A 24,612-nucleotide genomic window follows, 5' to 3' on the forward strand; every position below is an offset into this window, starting at 1 on the left:
TCTATCTATCTATCTATCTATCTATTATCTATCTATTATCTATCTATCTATCTATCTATCTATCTATCTATCTATCTATCTATCTATCTATCTATCTATCTATCTATCTATCTATCTATCTATCTATCTATCTATCTATCTATCTATCTATCTATCTATCTATCTTTTCCCTCCAAACCCGTGTGTACTAGTAGTAGACTATCCTCGACCGCCTTGAGTTGTAACAGGGGGACAACTGTTTGGCTTTGGCCCTCTGACGTCATATCCATTCCCACAATGCCATAGTAACACGACTGCGCACTCGCGCTCGTGGACGCGCACCAGCAGACAGCCCATCACACACACAGAGCGAGCGAACATGGCGGGCGCCTCCGACCCTCTGGAAGACATGCTCTTCTCCGAGGTGGACGAGAAAGCCGTGAGCGATCTAGTGGGCTCGCTGGAGTCTCAGCTGGGGGGTCAACGCGACGCGACGCGCGCGCCGCCCGAGAACGCGCGCCCGGGCATCGCGAGGCAGCAGCAGCAGCAAGCAGGAGGAAGAGCTCCTGTAGACTCTCCATCAGAACCACAACAACAAACACATCAGCAGCAGAACGCGCGGAAAGCGGCGCGCAACCCGGATTCAGACCCGAAAGACGCCAGCATGGAGAAACACGCCAAAGCCCTGGAGAAGGAGAGTCCTCTGAAGTCTCACGGCAGCATCATCATCATCACTACGGCTGCAGCCTCCGACGGGGGATCCGCTCCTGCACCGGGCAACAAAGGTGAGAGCCCGAGGGACACCCGCAAGAAACACCCGAACGCGCGCGTGCGACGCGCCTCAGCGTCCCACAGTCTCAACGGCGCAGCATCAGCATCAGCATCAGCATCACCCAGCACCTCCAGCCCGACTGTCACCGTGGCCAGTAACCCGCAGGCGATCGCGCTGGACCGCGGGACGCCCACCATCGCCCTGCACCGACTCCCGCGTCACATCATCGCCAGCATCGCGCAGAATGGAAACGGCACGTCGGTGTCCGCGCTGGTCCAGCAGGGCGCGCGGATTGGAGCGGCGGGCGCGCAGGTGAACCACAGCAAAGCACCCGGGAACAACGCGAAAGCCGCGTCGCCTCCCGCCGCACCCGCAGCAACGCCTGTCAAACCCGCTGTCAGTGTCAGTGCGGCTCCGGGCGTCAGACCCGCGCAGACGCCTGCGCAACAGAGGCTCGTAACGCCGCAGCTGATCGTCAGACCACCGCAACAGCAAACTACCATTCAGCTGCCACCCGGATTCACCATCCCACCAGGTACCGAGTCTTTTCACATGATGCCAACTCTGAAGTGACAGATGGAAGTCTGGGAAACTTCTTGTCGGTCTCTCTAGACATTCATCAGGTGCATTCTGTCATGAGCACTTGTTGATGCTCTTCCTTCACTATCTGCTTTAATTCGGCTCTTTTAAGCATTTAAGCAGTAGCATTTCGATCAAAGGTTTTCTAACATCACGAGAAACTTAAATTATATCAAGTTATAAGCACAAAATAAATACAATATAACAAAGATACAAATTAAATAAGCAATGCTTATCAGGTAGATCTGACTGATTTTCAGGTACAGTATTTTAATGAAGTAATCAAATGTAAAATAACAAGCAAACATCCCAGCAAGCAATTTTGCGTTTAAAAGACATCTAATAGCCGTCCAAACACAGCCCAGACGTCTAAAACAAGGCAACATTTGGGCTGTCAGTGAAAATGTAATAGATGTCTAAACCATATCCCAACAATAGACAAGTCGTTTCATTTAATTTTGCCTTGTTATAGACGTCTGGGCTGTGTTTGGACGGCTGTTAGACGTCTTTTAAACACAAAATTGCACTGTTTAAACTAAAGATTCTTATTAATCCTTATTAAAGGGTAATAATAATGTTTTATTGCGGTTTAAGTTATTTAGTATTTCAACTTATTTCAAAGTTACAAAAGTTATTAAGTCAAGAGTGACTTTTTCTTTGTCCTTTGTTGTTTGATTAACATTAAAAACACAGACAGCAACAGGAATATTAGGAATATTAGGAATATTAGGCTGCTGTCACTTTAAGAGTGAATGCACGTATCTAATATACTGTTACACATGCGTAGAACTGTTTACGTTCACTTAAGACTTAACCAACTATGTTTACTAGGATACTTACTATATGTGCACATATATCCACACAGCACGAGTAACGAAATGAGCTCCGTCTTCTTGCGCTTGTCAAGGCTTAAATTCCGTGATGATGCAGCGCTGGCCTGTCAGCTGTCCCGAGTTTTCCCGAGACCTTTAAACTTTGACTTTTAAAGACTTTTTACATTATTTGCAATATTTAAAAAAAAAAAAAAAAATTTAAATTAACAAATAAATTATTCATTATGATATATTCAGTGGCCAAAAAGTGTTTAGACACTTAAGTGACAATAATAAATAGTAAATGTCATTCTTGCTTGACTAAATTTCAAAGAATTTTGATGTTTTGCTTTAAGTTTGTTTGTGCTGTCTTTCTTTACGCTGACGCTTGCTTTGATGTTTTGTTATGTAATATAATATTTTGTATGAAATAACATTTTTATGCATGACCAATAATATTCCCCATGATGTATGTGGTTTCAGTATATGTAAACAAACTTCTCACCAGATGATGCTGACACAAGTCATTACATTTATGAGCCGATGCGAAGACTTCCCGGGGCCGCGGCATCGATGCTTTAATGCAACTTTAATAACTTTAGCTTCATCTCCAAATGAACAGAGGTGAAAAATAAGATTATGGATGAGATTCAAACATAAAACCTGTTTAAAGTCTTTCAGTTACAAGCCCAGATCTGTACAAATTAGGCTGGAGTTTTGTTATTCGGTGCAGGTGAAGTTTCCACAGGTGTGTGTGTGTGTGTGGATGCTGACTGATGAGTTTGAGTGTGTTTGGAGTCAATAATGAGCACAAAGTCACAGGATATCTTACAACTTTCACAGATGACACTTTCTAGTCTACCGTATTTGTTGACTAAGTTTAGATTTTAATTATAAAGTATGATTCATCATGAAACTTTGCTGCTCAGTAAAGCCTATCATTACTATCATAGATTCTCAGAGTGTTTACAGCACTAGTTATGAAACAAGTGAATGTAAATAATCATCTAAACTTCATCTCATCTCCGAGTCCGACGCTGTTTTAATCTGATGTGAGTTTTGATGGAGTTTAATCATGTGTGTAATCAGTGATACGCTGTTTAACGAGTCGTTGGTTTTGTTTTATTAAAAAACTTTACATATAGCATGTCAAAGGAAAGATTATTTATATAGCACATTTCATAATGTTTATAATGTTACATAATGTTAGTTTTTAAAGTGCTTAAAATGTGTTTAAAAAATCAAAACAAATTTTTAATTTTCAATTAATTTCTAACAACATAAAAATGTAAAATAATCAGTATTACAGAAGTATTGAAATTGTATTTTTCAGGCCACTGTTTCTTTTCTCATTCACGTTTTCTCCATGTTTGATCAAAAGATTTTACTAGTTGTGTGATAAATGACAGTACAGTGTTGCATCTGCACACATAATAATTACAAAAGAATGAACACATGTGGTTTAAAATAGATTTCACAATACACACTGTCAACTTATTAAAAGTATTTTCTGTCCTAATGCTATTTTTCACATGTTAATTGAGGGAAATGCATGCGCTTAAAGACAGACATATGCAATGGGAAAAAAAACATAATAATTAGTCAGAATCTCCTTTTGGAGCTTCAGCTGTTGATTGTAAGTAACTTTGTTTCATGCATTGATGCTGTCAGTGATGCACTGCTGTATATTCAGTGACTGAGTGTGTGTGTGTGTGTGTCCCGGTCACCGCTGAATAACTGATGTTGTGTGTGTTGGAGGTATGGTGCTGGTCCGCACAGAGATGGGTCAGCTGGTGATGGTTCCTCAACAGGCTCTGGCTCAGGCTCAGGCTCAGAACAGCATCTCACCGAGACCCTCCACACCCACCAGCACAGCCACCTTCAGGGTCACGACCCCACAGGTACAACACACACACACACACACACACACACAGTCTGATGACAGCGCTACACTCACTGAAAGACATTTCTTATGCCCGGTACACACTGATTTTGATGAAAGAGGACCAGTCGTGGAGATGTCTGTGCTTGTGGCTCCTACACGGTGATCCTACATCGTACAGTGAGAGAGATTCAGGATCATCTCTCAGTGTGTGTGTTTGCTGCTACGACCTCGTCTACTGACTAGCCAATAAAAATGCAACATTAAATGGTGTATTGATTGACGTTATACTACTATACTAACTTGCGTCATAGCCTACTATTCAATAGGTGTCATCATCGTTCAGTCTACATACATGTCATACACAAGTTTATTAGATCCATGTCGTACAGTGTGATCTGTAATGATCTTATAGGATTGCCGAAATCGCAGGCATTGAAGTTCCCCCTATTATACTATTTTAAAGGTTTTACAAAAGGTCTCCATAAATATGTTTACACTCATCAAAGGTTAAAAAAAAAAAAAAACTTTAATTTTCTCATCATATAATTGCAGCATCAGCTCTTTTCTCGCAGTGTCTGCTCTGATTGGTCAGATGTTCCAGTCTGCTGTGATTGGTCTACTCTGCTCTGATTGGTCAGATGCTCCAGTCTGTTGTGATTGGTCAACTCTGCTCTGATTGGTCAGATGTTCCAGTCTGTTGTGATTGGTCAACTCTGCTCTGATTGGTCAGATGGCCCAGTCTGTTGTGATTGGTCTACTCTGCTCTGATTGGTCAGATGGCCCAGTCTGTTGTGATTGGTCTACTCTGCTCTGATTGGTCAGATGGTCCAGTCTGTTGTGATTGGTCTACTCTGCTCTGATTGGTCAGATGCTCCAGTCTGTTGTGATTGGTCTTCTCTGCTCTGATTGGTCAGATGCTCCAGTTTGAATCTCAGCTCTTGCTCACAGTGATATGAACAGTAATGATGGCGAGGGTTTTACCGTATCAGTCTCATCAAAGTGGATTTGCTTTGTCAGCAGAAAACAGCGTCTTCTCCACATGAACAACACGAACCAAACTCTTCCAGTCTCAGATAAACTACAGTGTTTGAGGGCGGAGCTAAGAGACGCTGTTCAGCCAATCAAGACCACAGACTGGCATTATGCTAATAAGTTATATTGTTACTAGGTTTGTAATAGACTGGAATTACTGAGTTCAGGCAGTTCAGAATCTAATCTTTCTTTCTTTTTTTTATCTTTTTTTTATACTTTTTAACTTTAGCTTTTTTCTTTTAGGAGACAACAACTTTGCATCTAAACTTTGTAAAACTTTTACATTCACAAACAGCTTTATTACTCATTACATGAACCGTTACATCCGAAAAAGCATAATAGGGGCACTTTAAAGTCTAGACTGAATTTTCCCCAAATTGTTTTACAGTTTTATTAAACCTCCTTTTGTAAAACCGAACTGACATCAAGCAGTTTGACCGGGCCGTAGCTGGAGGATTCAGGGCCCCCACAACCCTCCACTAATATCATATACTGTACAATAGATAAGCATGGAGGCCCACATATAACAGAAGATTGGGATGTTGTTGTAAAACCTTTATTTTAAAAGTTAAATGTTAAAATTACAAATAATAAAAACTAACAAAAAGCAAGAAAATTTTAAATAATAATAAAACCAATTTAATTTACGCCAGTGCAAGTATTCCACGGCGACTCTAGGGGTCGCTGTTTGACAAAAACACAATTTCTCCACAGTGTGCCTTTAAATAAAGATAATATGGAACTGGTATGATTAAAAACGCTATAATTTATTCATCCAAGTGCAGTGTATTGTATTCGTGTTTTCTTGATGTAATAAATACATCATCAGCCGGCAGGTCCGGTCATAATGCAATGCGTCGAGACTGTCTCTATTACAATAGTGTAAAAGACGGGGATTGTGAACGCGTAATCATTCGGTGGATTGTGGAGCGCACCGATAATGAAGAGTGACAGGACCGGCAGGCTGGAGACGGTAGTTTTCTTATTCAATACAATACGAAATAACAATACAACCTGTCTTTAAGAACGTCTTGATCGACTGGGATACAACAGCTCTCCTGGCCTCCCTCTCCTCCTGGCCTCCCTCTCCTTCTGTTCATGGCGTTTCTGGTTCCCTGATTTATGTTTTCTTTTCCCCGACATGTTTCAGTCAGTCAGTCTCCTGGTGCCTCACGCAAGTCTTTGTACATGAGGCCCCAGCTCTTCCACAAGTTCATCGTTCACTTCAGGCACTGCTCTGATTGGTTCTGTTCACGAGCTGGGGAAGGACTTACACCTTTATTGGGTCCATCTGATGTTTGTCACTGACTGAATAATTAATAAATACTTTAGATCGGACTAAAACATTTTTAGGGAGGCAAGAGAAGCAGATATTTGGAAAAAATATTTAACCAAATTGCATGTTTTTGTGGTTTTCATTTAAATCTCAGGCATACAACTAATATAAATATTATAATTATTCATACAGCAGGGGCCTATAGGGGAGCGCGGGGCACAGCGTAACACGGGGCTAGTTGTAACACACTTGTTTTAAATACTTCCACACACGCTAGCATGACGAAACTTGGTGTATTTACTAGTTGCCATATCAACACTATATAGAGAAAAAATTGCGCCAAAATAAAGAATTTTTTGGAAGATATCCATTGACATTTATTAAACCATAGCAAAAGTAAATTTCTTACTTAAGTACATTTTTCATCTAAATTTTTTTGGTTTATTTAAAATTATACAAATCTGATATTATTTTAATCTCCAATATGTTATTTAACAGTTGAGATAGTTCTTTAATGCTTCGCTATAGCAGAAGACACTAGCCGGGTTTAAACCCCAGTTGTGTAGGCGGGGGCATGTTGTCACACTGCGTTATAATGAGCCCCTATTAGAAATATGCTATTATATTCTATACTTTTATTAATTCTATTGAGAAAATATGAGAAAAAGGTGAATAAAGACTGAGAGTCAATGTTCAGAAATGACTAATTATTTATTTGTTTTGAACTATGTTGTATAGCTGTGTTTTCATGTGTTCGTAGTCAAAACTCAAAAATGAGTTTATATTTAATTATAAAAAAATGCCATTATTTTATATGAAAAAGTTAATAATTGTATTTTATTTAGAAAATATTTTTGTTTGTCTTGTATATTTTTTTTATTAGATCAGATAACATTTTAAGCTGTCATATGTTATGTTACAATGTGCCCCACACATGTTACAATGTACCTCACCTATGGGGCATGTTGTCACATTTCACTTCCATTCTTTCGGGGTATATCCAGAAAAAAGTATATACTGTATTAATAAAACAAAACCACAGTTGTACTAGACATGTGGGAAATTAATGTGGGGGAAAATAAATACTCTGAACCATAAGTAGATTTACACAAACTGAGAAAGTCAAAAAGCGTTACTTTGTGCCCCGCTCTCCCCTACAACTGCTGGATTTACACCTGTCACCCCACTAGCGACGGCACTGCGTTCAGATATCCTTTTTAAATGTAATAATTATACTTAATACTAATACTTTATTACTTACTTAATACCGCAAAATGCCACTGATATGACTGAATATGCTGAGAGATTGAACATGCTTTTCCTGTTATATTCCCTGAGATTGAGAGTCAACATCATTCATTCATTACACATAACTCTCTTTATTATTATTTACGACTGTGTCTGTGGTGAAAGGAGAACATCGTGATGATGTGTGTGGATCTGGAGGAGCGGGTCACGACCCCCACCAGGGGTCACCAAGGGGTCACATCTGAACTGATTATGATTTTACTAGTAGTAACCATAATCAAATCATCTGCGCACAGTAAACACACACACGATGTCTCTTCTAGCTCAGTGCGATATGAACTACTGCTGTCTAAATGTTTCATTCTTGTCAAAATAAAGACACAAATCAGTGAAAGTGAGTGATGATGATGATGATGATGATGTGACTAAACTGTGATCGCTCCTGATATGATGCTTCTTCAGGGTCCCAGGAAAGATGAAATAGCAGGTAAATTGATGAATTAATAATTAATAACCTGTCCATAGGTACCGAGCACTCTTGCACACTAGACACTTGTATTATTTGGTTTCAAATAAGCAGAAAACACAACGTTGTGAAGCATTTGGCCTGTAAAAGTCCAGGGGCCTGTTTCAGAAAGGAGGTTAAGTGAAAACTCTGAGTATGTTAACCCTGAAATGAGGGAAACTCTGAGTTTTCTGTTTCATAATGGGAGGTATGTTAAACCTGAGGAAGCAGAGTAAGTCAAGCCTGTTTCTGAAAGAGAGGTAACTTATACTCCGAGTCAGTTACCATGGTAACTTACTCTGTGAACCTAACCTGGGCGGGAGCAGGTTTTCTTCGGTAAACCCAGAGTTTCTTTCGGTCTCCTCCCCTTTTTAAAGAGGAAGTGGTGTTTAAACACCTCATTCATTCTTTCAGTACATTTTTATTAATAAAATTAATCTTTTATTAATAAATAAAATATTGCTTTTTTTTTTTTTAAATAAGATGAAGTCTATATAACTCCTTAACTGGCAACTGAAAACACAGTAGTATATTAGAGTTACATAATGTAGTTCTAAACAAATTCTACAGAATTAAACTGTGGCATTTACTGGAAATCACTGAACTGTTCATCTGTGCAACAGAAGTTGATGGACCGTCCTCCTGCTGTTCTTCCACACTCTGGGGGCGCGGGGAGAGATAAGAATACCCGTTTATACTTAGATTTAAACTTAGATTTAGACTTAGATTGAAAAGTAGCTTTCCTGTAGCTCAGTGGTAAGAGCACTGCGTTAACAATGCAAGGTTGTGGGTTTGATCCCAGGGGATTGCACAAACCTATGTATAAATGTATAGGATAATGCAATGTAATTCGCTTTGGATAAAAGCGTCTGCCAAATGCGTAAATGTAGATTCTATAGGCTACTCCACGTGAAAAAATGTGAATGTGTAGACACATAATATTAACATTACCTCTGTAGCAGCAGAAACTATTTATCACCATGTGATGAGCATTTGGTTGAGTGCACTTTATAACACTATTTGTCATTATTTCTGGTGTATTGAGTAGGCTACTTACAACTGCCTGTGGTTCTGTTGGGACCGGAGGCTCCAAAAGACAGATATTACCATCAGAATCTATAACCCAAAGTAAAATAAATGGAAATATCAAAAATAGCCTATATAAAAAATAACACATATGTAAACCTCTTACATTTTAAGAAGGCCCTTGGATCTTCGGGAGTGACTGGCTCTGAAGTCCGTCCAGGAATTCCCTCCAGCCAAAAATGCTGCTGCACTGCTAGACACTGGATGCTTTAGTTATTTAATATGTCAAATGTTTGTAAAGTCAGGTAGCCTACACCCATGATATGCTCAAGCCTTACCTGATTGAATTATGTTTTTATATTTAATTTTCAGCTGCTGCCATGTTCTTTTAATACCTGCAGGATTGCCACTTGCAAGTTACTTGTATTACTAACTACAAATGACATCTTCAACATTGTAATTAGATTAATGTAATAATGACTATCTTTAGAAATTATTGGTCTACTTATTACTAATTACTAAATCCCATGTCAACCTTAAACACTTGAACAATACAAGGAGAGACAAGAAACAGCACTTTTAATGCTTTCAAATAAACAATATACAATTGCATGAATTATTCTTGAATTGACCAAAGTGTGTAGAGGGAGAAGGTTACATTAAAAATATAACTTTTAAAAATGTATGTTAAATAGCCTATACAGAATTGTTCTATAGTCTAATACAATTACATCAGATTTAACTTTAAATTACAGAAGAATTAAGAGTAATCCCTTTAATTAAATTACAGTATTTAGATTACTTGGTAATTAATTACACCCATCACTGTATAACAGTAATTAAAATGTGAAGAAATATGAAGACCTCTTTTTGTCTGGCGCTGTTGCCATGGTGACTCGTAATATCTGTGCTCCATTGATAATGGCTTTTTATAGTTGTGGTGCACGCGCTTAACTCAGAGTCAGTCAACTCAGAGTTGATTGAACTAACTCATTTCAGATGTTCTGTAACCGAAAACTCAGAGTTTCCCATCTCAGGGTAAGTCAACTCAGAGTTCAAGTTTTAACTCAGAGTTGGTTGAACCTCTTTATTGAAACAGGCCCCAGGAGAAACACTGATCATGATACTTCATGGATTAATGTTAAATCAAGAATCATTCTTGTTTATAAACAATATTAATAAAACGTGTCCTTATTCTACTGGAGAGTTGCTTCACATCTTTTGAAAATATAAAAGGGGTTTTACCAATTCAGAAACTCAACTTTCACTATTTTCTTGTGCAACAAATCTGAAACATCAGTATGCAAAAATAATTTTCACACTGACTATCTGTAAACTAAAACTTCTTTGCGTTAAACATTCTGTCGGATTTGTCAGTTCAGTGATAATGATAAACCCAGAGTGAGTCCTGATCGTCAGTAGCGGTGATGATGGACACGTGCACTGCTGACATCTAGTGGCGCGCTTTAGTTATTGCACCCTGAGATCAGCCTTACAGTAAATGAATGAAGCGTTTCAAATGATTTTATTCTATGCTCTTTTAATAATCCTCTTTCTTTAGTGTTGTGTAAATTAAACACTAAGTTATTTATTTTGATGATATGTGTCAAATGTGTATCAAACATGAATAAGTCCACAGGAAAATCCAGTTAGCTATTCTCTGTTTTTCTGTTCACATATCCATGTTCAGAATATTCCAGCCAGTACAGTTGTTCCTCTGGGTTTGATGCCAGTTTACACTAACACAACTGAATTTTAAAAGTATTTTTTGCTTCTTTAATAGTTAGTTCTATAATAATTATTGAATGTTATAATTACTTTATATGGATATATATATAGATATATGGATATATTTACAGTATACGACCACAAGAAGGAGGCAGCCGTTCTATTTGCCTTTTTATATATATATATATATATATATATATATATATATATATATATATATATATATATATATATTGCAATATTTTACTAATAGGCAATGCCTATAATAATGGCTAATGAAAATAATAATAAAATGAGTTTGTCAGTGTAATGTTCACTCGTGGCCACCAGATGGCGCCAGACGCTCGGATTTACGAGTGGCTCGATGTTTAATGTTTAAGTCTAATAATAAATCAGGCCATTCAGAAGCTTTTAAAAAAAAACATTACATTTCTAATATTTAGCAAATTAGTTTACATCACATTAATATTTGAGCATTTAGCATGCGCCTTTGTCCAAAGTGATTTACAATAGTAGAGGAACATAAGTAGCCTAGTTTGTCACAGAGCCAGTACAAAATAAAAGTTTATTAGAAACAAGACAAGATAAGGGGAGAAATGCAGAGAAAATAAGAGGAAAATAAAACACACTATATAGTTATGTTGGCTTTGTCAAGCCAACATACTGATCTGCAATTTAAGATTATAAGTTCCCCTGTAGCCTTAACTCATTTAAAGTTTTTTTTTTTTTCTTGAAAAAATGTCTTCTTGCCTTAAAATATCTTGAATGTAACTCGACACCCTTGCCTTATTTAGTATATGCAGTTCTATGAATATGCAAATGAGCCCCGCCTCCACTCACTCACTCACTCAGAGATCCACTGGTTGACGATCACACGTTGATCTGATTGGTTACAAGGTAGTTTGTGACGTCAGAAACACCAGCGATTTCAAAGCGTGTGTTTGAGACTGTCTTTGGTTCACTGCAGTTTTAAGGAGGAAATACTCAGCGATGGTGTCGACTTATGAATTTACACATGGTTTGTCTTAAAGCATATTAAACACACCACATAGACACATAAACAACATTGAAAGCTTGTTTTCACCACAGGGGGACTTTAAGCTTATTTGTTAAAGGTACAATATGCAAGAATTTTTTTGCCGCTAGAGGGCGCTATATTCCAAACAACAACAACGGCGTAGCTTGATGACGATGTGAAGGAGCGTGGAATGATGGGAACTGTCGTTTTAAACTCCACCGTGGATGTAAATCAGTCAGACGGGAATCGAAAAATCATGTTCATGGATGAGGCTAAGTTCTATTTTTATAAATGTTGCGTTTAATGACATGCTTTTTGTGGCGAGGGGGGCGTGGTTCAGCGCGGTCTGTAACGGGAGAGAGAAGAGACGAGCAAGTAGGTCAAGTGCAAAGTATTATTGGCGTGGAGAGCTTATAAGCCGCGCTGGAACGAGAGAGAGACTGGAGAGAAAATTGGACGCAGAGAAAGAGAACCGGTGGATCCGAGCTCTCATTTTTGAACTGTTTTGTGCCGTCGCGGTTGCCACGGCGAATGCGCGTTGTGCGCGGCTTTTGTTTGTTTTGCTTTATTTTAATAAAGTACGAGTCCCAGTCACAACGACCCGTCTTCTTCCTTCCTGACTCTTAAACCTCATCACACTTTTATTTCATTAAAATGAATTAACCGCAAGAAAAGTAAGGTTTAATACTAAATTGGTTATCATAGATGTTACTGTATTTGTCGAATTCATTGTTGTGATAACGCTGCGCAGTTTTACGTGTTCTAAACAATTGTTGTAAAAGTACATTCGAACATGCCCACATCATTTGCCAAAATACTGATTAATCTTTATGTATAACACATGCTATGTTTATTTACATGGCCATAAACACCAGACGTGATAAACAATGTCAATAAACTAAACACAAATCTAAAGCAATAATACTTTCCTTACATAAACATAACTATTACCGAATGCTACATTTGGAAAATATAAAATTAAGCATGCTTTGTCGACAGAACCAGCTGCAATCGGTAAAGAATAATTGTGTACCATAACGACTGCAAGAAACAAGCTAAAGTTTGTAGCTTGATAGACGCTACAACTACAACTTCCGCATTTGTCCAGGACTCCACGCAGTACGAGCGGAAACCGAGGGTGACGCGGATATGACGCAATTGACTGGCGACTCCCAGCTCCCCCCTGCTCTAACGCCCCGTTTCCTTGGATAAAATCGCAATTTTCTCACGATTTAAAAATAGTTGGAAACATTTGGGATATTGTAAGTAATCAACTTAACAAAATATATAACACTGGCCTTGAGATTTTGGGATATTTTAATGCAAAATTCTTACATATTGTACCTTTAAATGGACGATCAAAACTATGAAATGTCCCAAAACAGGCTAGCAACATGTTAATCATGTTAGAAATAGTCTAGCAACATGCCAATCATGCTAGGAACATGTTAGCAACATGCTAATCAAGTTAAAAACATGTAAAAAAAAATGCTAACAGTGATAGTAACATTTTTAAAACATGTTACCAACTTGTTAAAACATATTGGCTTGCATTCCTATCATGGTATTAACATGTTAGTGAAATGTTAATCATGCTAACAACATGTTAATCATGTTTGAACTATGCTAACATGTTAATCATAATGTTAACAACATGGTAATCATGTTAGTAACATGTTAATAATGCTAACAAAATGCTAGCAACATGCTAAGTTACCAATGTGTTAAATCATGTTAGCAAAATGTTAAATATTCTAACAATGCTAACAACATATTATAACATGCTAGCGAACATTTTATCATGGTAGCAACATGCTAGCAAAATGCCAATCATGCTAACAATGTGTAAAATCATGGTAGCAACATACAGATAATTTTATTTTTACTTTCTCTGAGTAAAACTTCAGATTTCAAGCTTTTATTTTACAAATCACAAGTTATTTAAAACTTTCAGACCTGGCTTTGTCAAGCATTAAAGTTTGTCATCAAACTTTACTCATCTAGTGTTAGTTGTCACTACACACACACACACACACAGCATTTAAAGGGTTAGTTCACCCAAAAATGACAATTCTGTCAGTAATTACTCTCCCTCATGTTGTTCCAACCCCGTAAGACCTTCGTAGTGTAATAGAGTAGCCCGTCTGTGTTGCACGTCACCACGTATCACACACATGACTAGCGTCGGCCAATAGTGAGCCTACGTGGTGACGTGCAACATAGACGCGCTACGCTATTACACTACGTGAAAAGACTTGAGGCCCAAAGAGAAGGAAATGAAAAGTGGAATAAAGTCGTTATTTTTGTTTGTTTTTGCGCACAAAAAGTATTCTCATCGCTTTATAAACTTAAGATTGAGCCACTGGAGTCACTTGTACTATATTAACAATGTCTTTAATACATTTTCTGGGCCAGCAAGTTATAGTGTCCATAAGCCTATGGAGGAGTGAGCCAGCTCTCAGATTTCATCAAAAATATCTTAATTTGTGTTCCGAAGATGAACGAAGGTCTTACGGGGTTGGAACAACATGAGGGTGAGTAATTACTGACAGAATTATCATTTTTGGGTGAACTAACCCTTTAAAGTTTAACACAGTAATCATAGTTTCAGCCAAAATATCATAGTTACAGTTATTATTCAGTAAAATCTTTAGTAGCAGTGCTGACTAACAGTCCTACATGTTACTGCCCAGATAGCAAGCACATTTGGGCCGATTCCGGCTGAAATGCGTTACTGTCGGCTCAGTGTCGGCATCGGTGAAAAGATAATGGGCCAGAGTCGTGCCGACTGTGTACACAACACTTCTGGCTGACATACGGCTTTTTATGAAGGGCCAGTGTCGGCTTAAAGCAGTTGTACTCGCGCTGGCTCATATACGGCGTTTTATGAGTGGGCCAGTGTCGGCTAAAAGCAGTTGTACTCGCGCTGGCTCATATACGACTTTTTATGAATGGGCCAGTGTCGGCTAAAAGCAGTTGTACTCGCGCTGGCTCATATACGGCGTTTTATGAGTGGGCCAGTGTCGGCTAAAAGCAGTTGTGCTCGCGCTGGCTCATATACGGCGTTTTATGAATGGGCCAGTGTCGGCTAAAAGCAGTTGTACTCGCGCTGGCTCATATACGGCGTTTTATGAATGGGCCAGTGTCGGCTTAAAGCAGTTGTACTCGCGCTATAACTTACTCGGTATAGCTGTGTGTATTTACCATCGGCCCGAGTTCGTTTTGTCACAAGCGGCCGGCCACTTGAAAAAAGGTTTTGACGGTTAATTTAAATCCTGAGGAAGATCCTGCAGACAGTACGCAGACCAACGTTTTCGAGAGGAATCATTCATCTGAAAAACGAGTAAGTAATTTATCCATTAATCCATTAATTTGTTGTTATAGTGCTGTTTGATGTATTAATTGTCAAGATAAATATAGTGTTTTTTATATATATATCTAACGTTAGATCAGATGTTTACGATGATAATACGTTACGTTACTTCAGAATATCCATTCGGTCCCGGAGAGAGTGTTGATGAGCTACGGTCTCTTTTTAGGATAAATTTGAGGGGTTTTTTTTATTAGAAAAACTGCTGTGCTGTTGGCTGTTGATCAGTGCACTGGATTTTGGCTAATGAAATGATATTGAGTTATATTCCTGTGATCAAATTTAGTCAGTCAATTCGTCTTTTTCAATGAGTGTTTAGTTCATAGGAGTCGAATCATAAGAGTCGGACTACGCTTTCGGCGCCATAGTTCTCTATACAGGCGACTCTTTCTGATTTGATTCACTAACCTCTCAAAAGAGTCATTTATTTGTGAATCGAACTACATTGACCACAGTGTAGGCTAACGTTACACCCGCGGAGACAACGTGTAGGCTACAATCTGAAATAAAAAATAAGATTTATTTGGTTTTAACACTCCTGTGGGAACTCCGAAATGGAAAAGCTTTGTAGATACATAAGAGAAGCTGCAAAATAAGTGCAGCTTCTTAATTCATTGTCTTTGGCACGTCTTGTGTTCTTGAATATAGCGTAATATGCTTTTTTTTATTTATTTTTTTATTTATTGCGTAATCTGCTTTAGAGCAGGTGCATTTTAGAGTTAAAGAAAAAATTAAAGTGTATATATCACTGTGTAATGTTATTAAAATTGTAGTTCTTGACATTTTGCTGCAGAGGGGATGTTGACTTACAATAATTATGAACGCACTGTTTGGAATCTGACACTTTTTACAGATATTTTGGTAACACTACAATAATTGGTTTCATTCGTTAATGTAGGTTTAACTACATTAGTTAAGATGGACTAAGAATGCACAATACTTAAAGCATTTATTAATCTTAGTTCATTTTCATTTTGACATTTGCTAATGCATTATTAAAATCAAAGTTGTAGGCTATTTGTTAAGATTAGTCAATGCACTGAACTAATTTTTATTATACATTTTTATTGTATTTTTGTTAACTAATGTTAACAAAGATTAATAAATATAGCCTACTGTAACAAATGTATTGTTCATTGGTAAAGTTAGTTAACACATTAACTAGCCTAATTTTAACAATTGAGACCTTATTGTAAAGTGTTACCGATATTTTAAATTGCTGTGTGAACTCTGGCAACAACATTTGTTAAACCTATGTGCTTAAACTAATGCTTAAGATCATATTGACCTCACAATATCTATTCCTTTATTTAAAAGGTGCCGTTCAGAGAAACCCTCACAGCTAATGCTGCTGAGATGGAGATCGAGGGATCATGGACTGGCAGCAGATCGAGGGGCAGACACAAGATAAGTTTGAATCTATTTAAAAACACACACCTCTTTAACCTAGCATAAACATAACACACTCTCACATTTCTATAATTCACATCTGTTAAAGGATTGTTAGGCTGCATAAATTCGGTCAACCAGAACCGGAAACACTTCCCATAACACTAAATGTACTTGTTACATCGTAAGAAGAATGGCATCTACGCTAATGTTAGTCTCTCTGTCTCAGTCTTATCCCAAGGTTACTGTATTCAGCCCGATCTTGTCCATATCCAGACCAGATGGTGTACCTGGACCCTCAGATGACCACAACAGCCCTGAATGCCAGACGAGAACATCACGACTAGATGAGACCTAGAAACAAACGGCGTGAAGACCCCTTTGACACAACAGTCCTCGGCACAGTCATCGGATCAGATCCACGAGAACCAGACCAGTCCTCCGCACAGACCCAACGGCCAGCTTCAACTCAATTGAGGTTTTCACATTAGAGGTTTTCACATTGGAGCTGTGAGTGTAAATTTTATTGTACAAGAACAAATATCTATTGTACAAGTTCTCAAATTCACATCTACATGCTCTCGAGTTTTGCTACTCTTTTCCAACCTTCAAGCAAAAGGAGCTGAATAAAATACTCTGAATGATATCAATCCACAATCTGACTTGTGAAGCGGCCTGGATCCTAACACACACACCATGTTTGTTGTTTGATCAGAGGAGAACTGGCCCTTCGACTGAGCCTGTTTTTCTTTCTCCATTCTGTCACTGATGGACTCTGGCTTGCTTAGTTGGGGACACTTATTCTTAATAATATTGATCTGCCTGCATTAATAATAATGACACCATTATATGAGAACTGAACTGAGCTGGACGATGACATCACTGTTTTCTGCAGAGCTGCTTAATAATGAAAATGAACTCTTTTTATAATTGATCTACTTTATACAGTTATTGAACATAACTGAATCAACACTGAACTGAATTCAGCTGAACAATGACACTATTTTCTTTTTAGAGCAGCTTTACAGCCAAATTGAACTCTGTTTGCATCATTGATCATTGTCCTGTTTAACCCTGTAAAGCTGCTTTGAAACAGTCATTACTGTATATAGCGCTATATATTTAATGGTGACTTGACATTTGCAAAAGGAATTTATTTAGTGTTAAAGAGAGTAAAAGATAGTTTGTGTGTGAAAGAGTGATGTTTTTCTTTTAATCATATACAGTAAATATAATTTACTTATTATTTTGTAGTTTAAAAATTGTGTTGTAAATAAATGTTAATAGTGTAGGCTATTTGTTCATTGTTAATACATGCTTATATTAAAGTGTATTTGTTAATTTTATAATAAAAACCCTTAATCTTTTTAAATGGTTGAATTTGTGTTTCACTGCCAGTTTCTGGGCCACATCTGGCCCGGGGACCCAGCCGACTCTCAGCCAGATCTGTCTTACAGTGCCTGGGCCAGACCTGGGCCATATCAATAAATAAGAGTCATTTTACAGGGTGTGGGCCACATCTGGCCCGGGGACCCAGCCGACTCTCAGCCAGTTCTGTCTTAGAGTGCCTGGGCCAGACCTGGGCCATATCAATAAATGATAGTCATTTTACAGTGTCTGGGCCACATCTGGGCCAGAGGAGGTTGTTTGAGTCCATTTTCAGTGTATTGCGCCAGTTTTGGGCCGGGGACCCAGCCAGAACTGGGCCAGAATTGAAGCAAGGATGAGGCCCAGAGGTGGGCCAGACAAATTTTGCTATGTGGGTGCAGTTTTACTTTTAGTAATTAAACAAAATATCACATTTACTGCGGTAATGTTTTTCCCAGATAAACTCTTGTTCAGGACAGTCAGTCAGTGTCGTGTTCCTGAGGTGAGGGTTTATATTCCCAGGCGTCTCTCCTTCATCCTGCTGTCAGTCATCCTGCGCTTCTGCGAGCGGAAGACGTTCCTCTTTCCTCAGAAAGCGTTTAATCATTCATCCTCCAACTGCCTGAGCTTTACAAGCCAACTCAACTTCCAGCGTGAAGCGAGAGACTCGTTCTGATGGCGTCGCTGTCAGTGTGTGTGCGCGTGCGTGTGTGTGTGTGTGTGTGTGTGTTCGCGCGCGGCCGCGAGCTCTTCCGTGTCTCAGGCGCTTCTCTCTCTGTAGGAGCTCAGAGACGAGCATCTGCCCTCGAATCCTCAGAGCTGGTAAACTGTGGCTCCTCTACTTCCTGTATCAGTCCCTCTCATCGTAGCCCTGTTTATAGTTTAAAGGGTTGAAGGTTTACAGGCAGATTGATTCATTTTTGGACCAAAATATCCTGATTCTGAAAATAAATATTCCAGAATGTCTGACCCCACTCTAAGTTCATTATTGCAAACATGATTTTTCAGGGGGAAAAACGGTGATAATCAACATTATGCCATAAATTCTGTTGAAGAAATATATATTTCAGTCATGAAACTCTAGAAAGCGCAGGCTGATGGTCCTTTACATGCAGTCTACAAGCAATCACATCATCACCGCATGGCTCAAGCTGATTGGCCTCTGCTGATCCTGCAGCCAATGAGATTGCTTGCTCAACATTTAAATAGTCTGGTTGATAGTTTGCTGTAAGCTGTAAGCTAGTCCTGCAGTTCCTCTGAACCCCTCCTCCTCCCCAGCTCCTCCTGACTAGATCTGATACAGGATTCATGTCTATTTATGCAGCAGCAGCAACTCTTACATGTTCACAGCAGCGTATCTGTGTCTCTGTTATCAGCAGCAAGTCTACACTTACTCAGCAGCAGCAGTGTAGTGACCAAATACATTATATTGGCATATTCAATAACATACTAAAATTATTCTGAGAGTTGTCATGATTTACATTTTAAAATGTGTTTGAGTCTTGCTAGTTCACTCAGTACTAAACAAAACTCTGTCAGATCTCTAGTGTCGTGAAGTTACTCACCCACTAGTGCTCTGTTTTTCAAATCTGATAATTTGTCTTTTCCTCTGTAAAGCTGCTCTCAATCCTCTCTCTCTTTCCCCCCTCCTTTCTTTATGTTCTCCTTCTCTTGCTCCTCTCCTCCCTGCAGTCTCCTGTTAGCACTCAGGCGATTCGTCCCGCTCCCGCGGCTCAAACTAAACTGGTCCAGTCCAGTTCACCGGCCCAGACCAGCACCGCAACTGGCCCCGCTGTGAGCACCAGTCCTGTCTCTCTCTCTCTCTCTCTCTCTCTCTCTCTCTCTCTCTCTCTCTCTCTCTCTCTCTCTCTCTCTCTCTCTCTCTCTCTCTCTCTCTCTCTCTCTCTCTCTCGCCCGCTCTCTCTCTCTCTCTCTCTCTCTCTCGCCCTCTCTCTCTCTCTCTCCCTCTCTCTCTCTCTCACCCTCTCTCTCTCTCTCTCTCTCTCTCTCTCTCTCATCTGCATCAGTTGTTTGTATTTTTATTTCAGCATTATGATGGTAGAAATGCCAGCTGTATCTGACCATTGAATTTCTGAGTTTTTATAAATTGGATGCATTACAAAATTTTTATTTAAAATTTTAATCAATAAGAAACATGAGGCAGTGCTGTATATCAAGAATGTTGGGTTACACTTTGATTTAAGGTGTCATTGTTACAGTGTAATTATACAACAGCATGTACTTACTATAGGGTTAGGGTATAATTAGGGTTTGGTTGAGGGTTAATTGTATGTAATTATGCATAATTTACTGTTATTACTATGGTAAGTACATGTAACATTTGTAACAAGGACACTGTAAAATAAAGTGTTACCGAATATTGTCACAAATTTAGAAGATATTATTTTTAAGATGGCTCTCAATAGGGGCTTCAGCAAACATCCAAGGGTATGACTTAAAATGATTTAAAATAAGACAAAACAGCTGGAACAGCCTCAATTTAAGCTGACATCATATTTTTTTATTTTAATTGGTTCCCTGTCACTGTCACTTTATTTTAAGTGACTTTTATAAAGCCTAAAAATATGAGAGAATTTTAAAAGTGCGATTTTTAAACCTGAAAATTCATACAAATTTATAAATAACATTTTATAACCAATGTACATTAGAAATGGCAATTTCAGTAAGAAATCATTTAAAAAACATGACAAAACAAACAGCATGAATAAAATATCATGTAAATTAAGTGGATATAAAAAGAGTAAAGTCTGAAGAACATTCAGATATAAAAACCTCTGGATTTATGTAGTTATTTTAATTATTTTATTTTATTTTATTTTATTTTATTTTATTTTATTTTATTATTTAAATATATTGCCACTATAGTGTCTATAAATAAAAACTTTTGAAAATGAGTAGCATTAAATCTACTCCAGTGCTTATTTCTTTTCATACCATTTTCGGATCCCCAAAGAACCTTCCAGTGATCAGATCTTAAAGTAATCATTTTTACTTAGTTGTGAAGAACATTTTAAAACTCTAAAGAGAAAGTGAAAGGTTCCATGGCTGTTAAAGTTCTTAACGGAATCATAGATGCCAATTTAGAACCTTTATTTTTTAAGAGTGTTTTTAAGATTAAGAAAATAATACATAAAAAAATAAAGAATTTTCCAGATTTTCAAATAGTTGTATCTCTGCCAAATATTGTCCTATCCTAACAAACCACACGTCAATGGAAAGCTTATATATTCAGCCTTCAGATTATCTACAAATCTCAATAAAAAAAAATTGACCCTTGTGACTGGTTTTGTGGTCCAGGGTCACAATTTAGAGCCTTTATTTTTAAGAGTGTAAAGACAAAGAACTTTGAGTCGTCAGGTGCAGCAGATCACGTGACCCGAGTGGTTCTCCTCCTCCTCCTCCATCTGTCTCTCTCTCTCTCCTCGCTCCTGTCGTCCTGCGCTCTCTCGGGACACGCGATGTGACAGTGCGCGCTGTGGCCGTCTCTCCTGTTCTCTGTGGCCTTGCTGGCAGGCAGACGTCAGCTTGTGTTTATCTCTGTGTCTCTGCTTCTTCCTCCTCTAGAAGGGCCCCGTGGCAGCCGGCGTGGCAGTGACAGCTCCCCAGCAGGTCCAGCCGGCCCCGGGCCCCCAGGGGTCCCTCACTCAGATGCCACTGGCCCCTCAGAGCGCAGTCGCCCCGGCCCCCGGAGCCCCGGTCGTCTCCCAGGTCTGTGTGCCCTCCCGTATCAAAGTTTCTCTCTCTCTTTATCTATTCCTTTTCTCAGCTCCACTGAGTGACTGTTGGACCCCTCAAGCGTCCCTGGTTGACTGTCAAGACTTGGTTAAGCGCCATGCAAACCACACACACACACACACACACACACACACACACACACACACACACACACACACACACACACACACACACACACACACACACACACACACACACACACACACACTCTGACACACACACTGACACACACAGCTGCCAGCAGACACCAGGGTAACACATCTGGATGTGCACGCATAGACAGACACACATTTGGCAGAGTCCCCTTATAGACAACATCTGCACGCTAACACACAGAGATGCATGTTCACATACACACTACTGTTTAAAGGTTTGGGGTTGGTCAGATTTGTTTTGAAAGAAGACTCTTCTGCTCACTGAGGCTGCATTTATTTGATCATAAATGCAGAAAAATAGTGAAATATTATTACAATTTAATAAAGCTGTTTTCTATGTGAATTTCTATGGCCCCAAACTTTTAAACAGTATATCCAGGTGAATCTGTGCGGGTCATATTTAAAGCTGCCGTCGGCAACATTTTTTTGATCATATTCAGTGTAATCGACACTATAATCCGACAGAACAACATAAATAAGGTGGTTTTAGAAAAAAACCCGAGCTTTTAACTCCACCTGGAGCGTGTTATTTGTTTTGCAAAAATCCAGCGCTCCCGCTTCATCAGGTCCAATCAGCGCAGGGGGGTGTGAGATCTGACTGTCAATCACAGGTCGTGCACACGCCACAGATCCCCCCTCACTCGCGCACGTTAATATCACATGCACACGCCACGCCTGAAGTTCGCCTGGAGATTGCATGAAGCGTGATGGCGGAGAGAAAATCTACTAACAAGCTTCCAATTCCTCGGTTATTGCTATCTATAGATAGATTAGCCAGGGCAGCCTACCACCGAGTCCATGGTGTTGATAGATGCTGAAGAGACGGACGCGTTCACAGAAAATCAGGTACACACGCACAGTGACGCACTGACGAGCACGACCTCGATGGGAGGGTGCTCGCTGGTAGTGGGGAGGGGCATGAGAGTTGTAAACATTCAAAATTTGGGCTAATCGACCCAATCTGCCAGACTTGCCGACGGCAGCTTTAAACCCAAAATCAAAAGGAATATAAGAAATTAGCTTTTGCATTAAGAAAATGAAGCTTATTAATATGTTTTGCATGGTGACATTTTTTTATTATTATTTTCAATTCTTGGCATTTCCTTCCCAAATTCTCATTACTACAAAAAATAGCATTTTAATTATTTTATTATTTGTTCATAATGTGACAAAAATAATGATACATTATTTAAAGGTGCTCTAAGCGATGTAACACGTTTTTTAGGCTGAAACATTTTTTGTCACATCCAGCAAACATCTCCTCACTATCCGCTAGCTGCCTGTCCCCTGAACACACTGTAAAGACACGCGGTCTCTGTAGACAGCCCAGGCTCCACAAACGACAACAAGAACAAACTGGCCCAGCCTGGACCACGACACATAACAAACAGTGTTCTAGCCAATCACGACAAGAATGATTTGGGGGTGGGGGGGTTAGTGTGCGTGCACATGAAGGGGGGAGTGGAGGAGAGAGAAGCATGAAGAGGGAAGTTAGCTAGAGGAGAGATGTCCTTGACAACGACAACAACTAATGTTAAAAATGTATATTCTTGAGAATTTTGATATGGCCGACACACGACCAAAGAGACGACGTTCTGATGAACAAAGAACAGGGAAAAGGAAAAGGAACGCGCGAAGTCACGAATTTACATCGGAAAAGCCTGTTTCAGGAAGCAAGGAAGGGAGGGGGAGAGGGAGGGGGGGGTCAAGCTAGCCTCCGTTTTGTTTGACAATACTTCGAACGTCAACAAGAAGTGACGTCACCCAACATGGCTTAGAGGAGCTTTAAATGATAAAATATTGTTACATAATGATAGTGTTTGTTGTATTGCCTTTAATTTAAGATGACAGTAATTTATATCACATGTTAATTCAATCAAGAATAATGGGAATTACCAGAAAAAAAAGAAAAAAAACTAAATTAAAACATCCGGATCCTTCAATTGTCATGAAGTCACAGTGTCACTCCTGAAAATAAGCCCCTTTTTCCCTTTTGAATTTGTGACCTGGAAATGTTTTACTGAGATTCACCCATTCATGTATTATTTGAGTTCAGTGTCGACCTCAGGAAGATGATCAGCGAAACACGCACCCGCCTTAAAAAAAGACTTTTGATTGACACATTCTCTAACCTCAAACGATTGACAGTTTTGTAGCATTTAAATGGAATTTAGAGGATTTCATTCAAATACTTTATTTCCCCGCGAGCGGCGATCGCTGATTATGACAACAAAAGCACAACAGAGCGCGTCTGTGTGAGTCAGAACCGGATAAACTGTTTACTAACACGAGCATCCGTCCAAATCAACACACGCTTCTCAGCTCGGCCTGTGATGTGTCATTATGAGGCTCGACGTGTCTTTAAAAGTCTCACTCTGCTCGACAGGAGATGCAGGAGAACGTGAAGAAGTGCAAGAACTTCTTGGCGACGCTGATCAAGTTGGCATCCCATAATTCCCCTTCCCCGGAGACGTCTCGAAACGTGAAGGCGCTGGTGCAGGATTTACTGGTACGTGTGCCGGTTCGGCTTCAGAAACATCAGATTTTCTTGATCTTCTTTGAAGGGCCTCATTTTGCATCCCCAATATAATCCCTGCTTAGAAAATCCAGTTCCGAGATCCAGGTTAAATAATAAAGGTGAGTGAGCCTTCTCAGTGGCTGGTCCTAATCTCTGGAATAGTCTACCGGTTCATATAAGAGCAGCTCGGACTGCT

General features: G+C 39.3%; 1 protein-coding gene across 4 annotated transcripts in view; it reads left to right on the plus strand.

The window, feature by feature from the left end:
* The first annotated feature begins 294 nt into the window (after positions 1 to 294).
* Positions 295 to 24,612, plus strand: part of LOC309507902 (transcription initiation factor TFIID subunit 4) — a 109,910-nt gene continuing 85,592 nt past the window's right edge. For 2 of the 4 annotated variants that reach the window (XM_082182336.1, XM_082182339.1), the window contains exons 1-5: positions 295 to 1,286; positions 3,901 to 4,043; positions 19,680 to 19,781; positions 21,573 to 21,716; positions 24,285 to 24,407. In XM_082182336.1, coding sequence (XP_082038462.1) covers positions 359 to 1,286; positions 3,901 to 4,043; positions 19,680 to 19,781; positions 21,573 to 21,716; positions 24,285 to 24,407 — 1,440 coding nt within the window. In that variant the 5' untranslated portion in view covers positions 295 to 358. The remainder of the gene's footprint in view (positions 1,287 to 3,900; positions 4,044 to 19,679; positions 19,782 to 21,572; positions 21,717 to 24,284; positions 24,408 to 24,612) is intronic. The other 2 variants (XM_082182337.1, XM_082182338.1) reach the window with 2 other exon arrangements.

This window comes from Leuciscus leuciscus (assembly GCF_965113295.1).
Source record: "Leuciscus leuciscus genome assembly, chromosome: 10".
Taxonomy (NCBI): domain Eukaryota; kingdom Metazoa; phylum Chordata; class Actinopteri; order Cypriniformes; family Leuciscidae; genus Leuciscus; species Leuciscus leuciscus.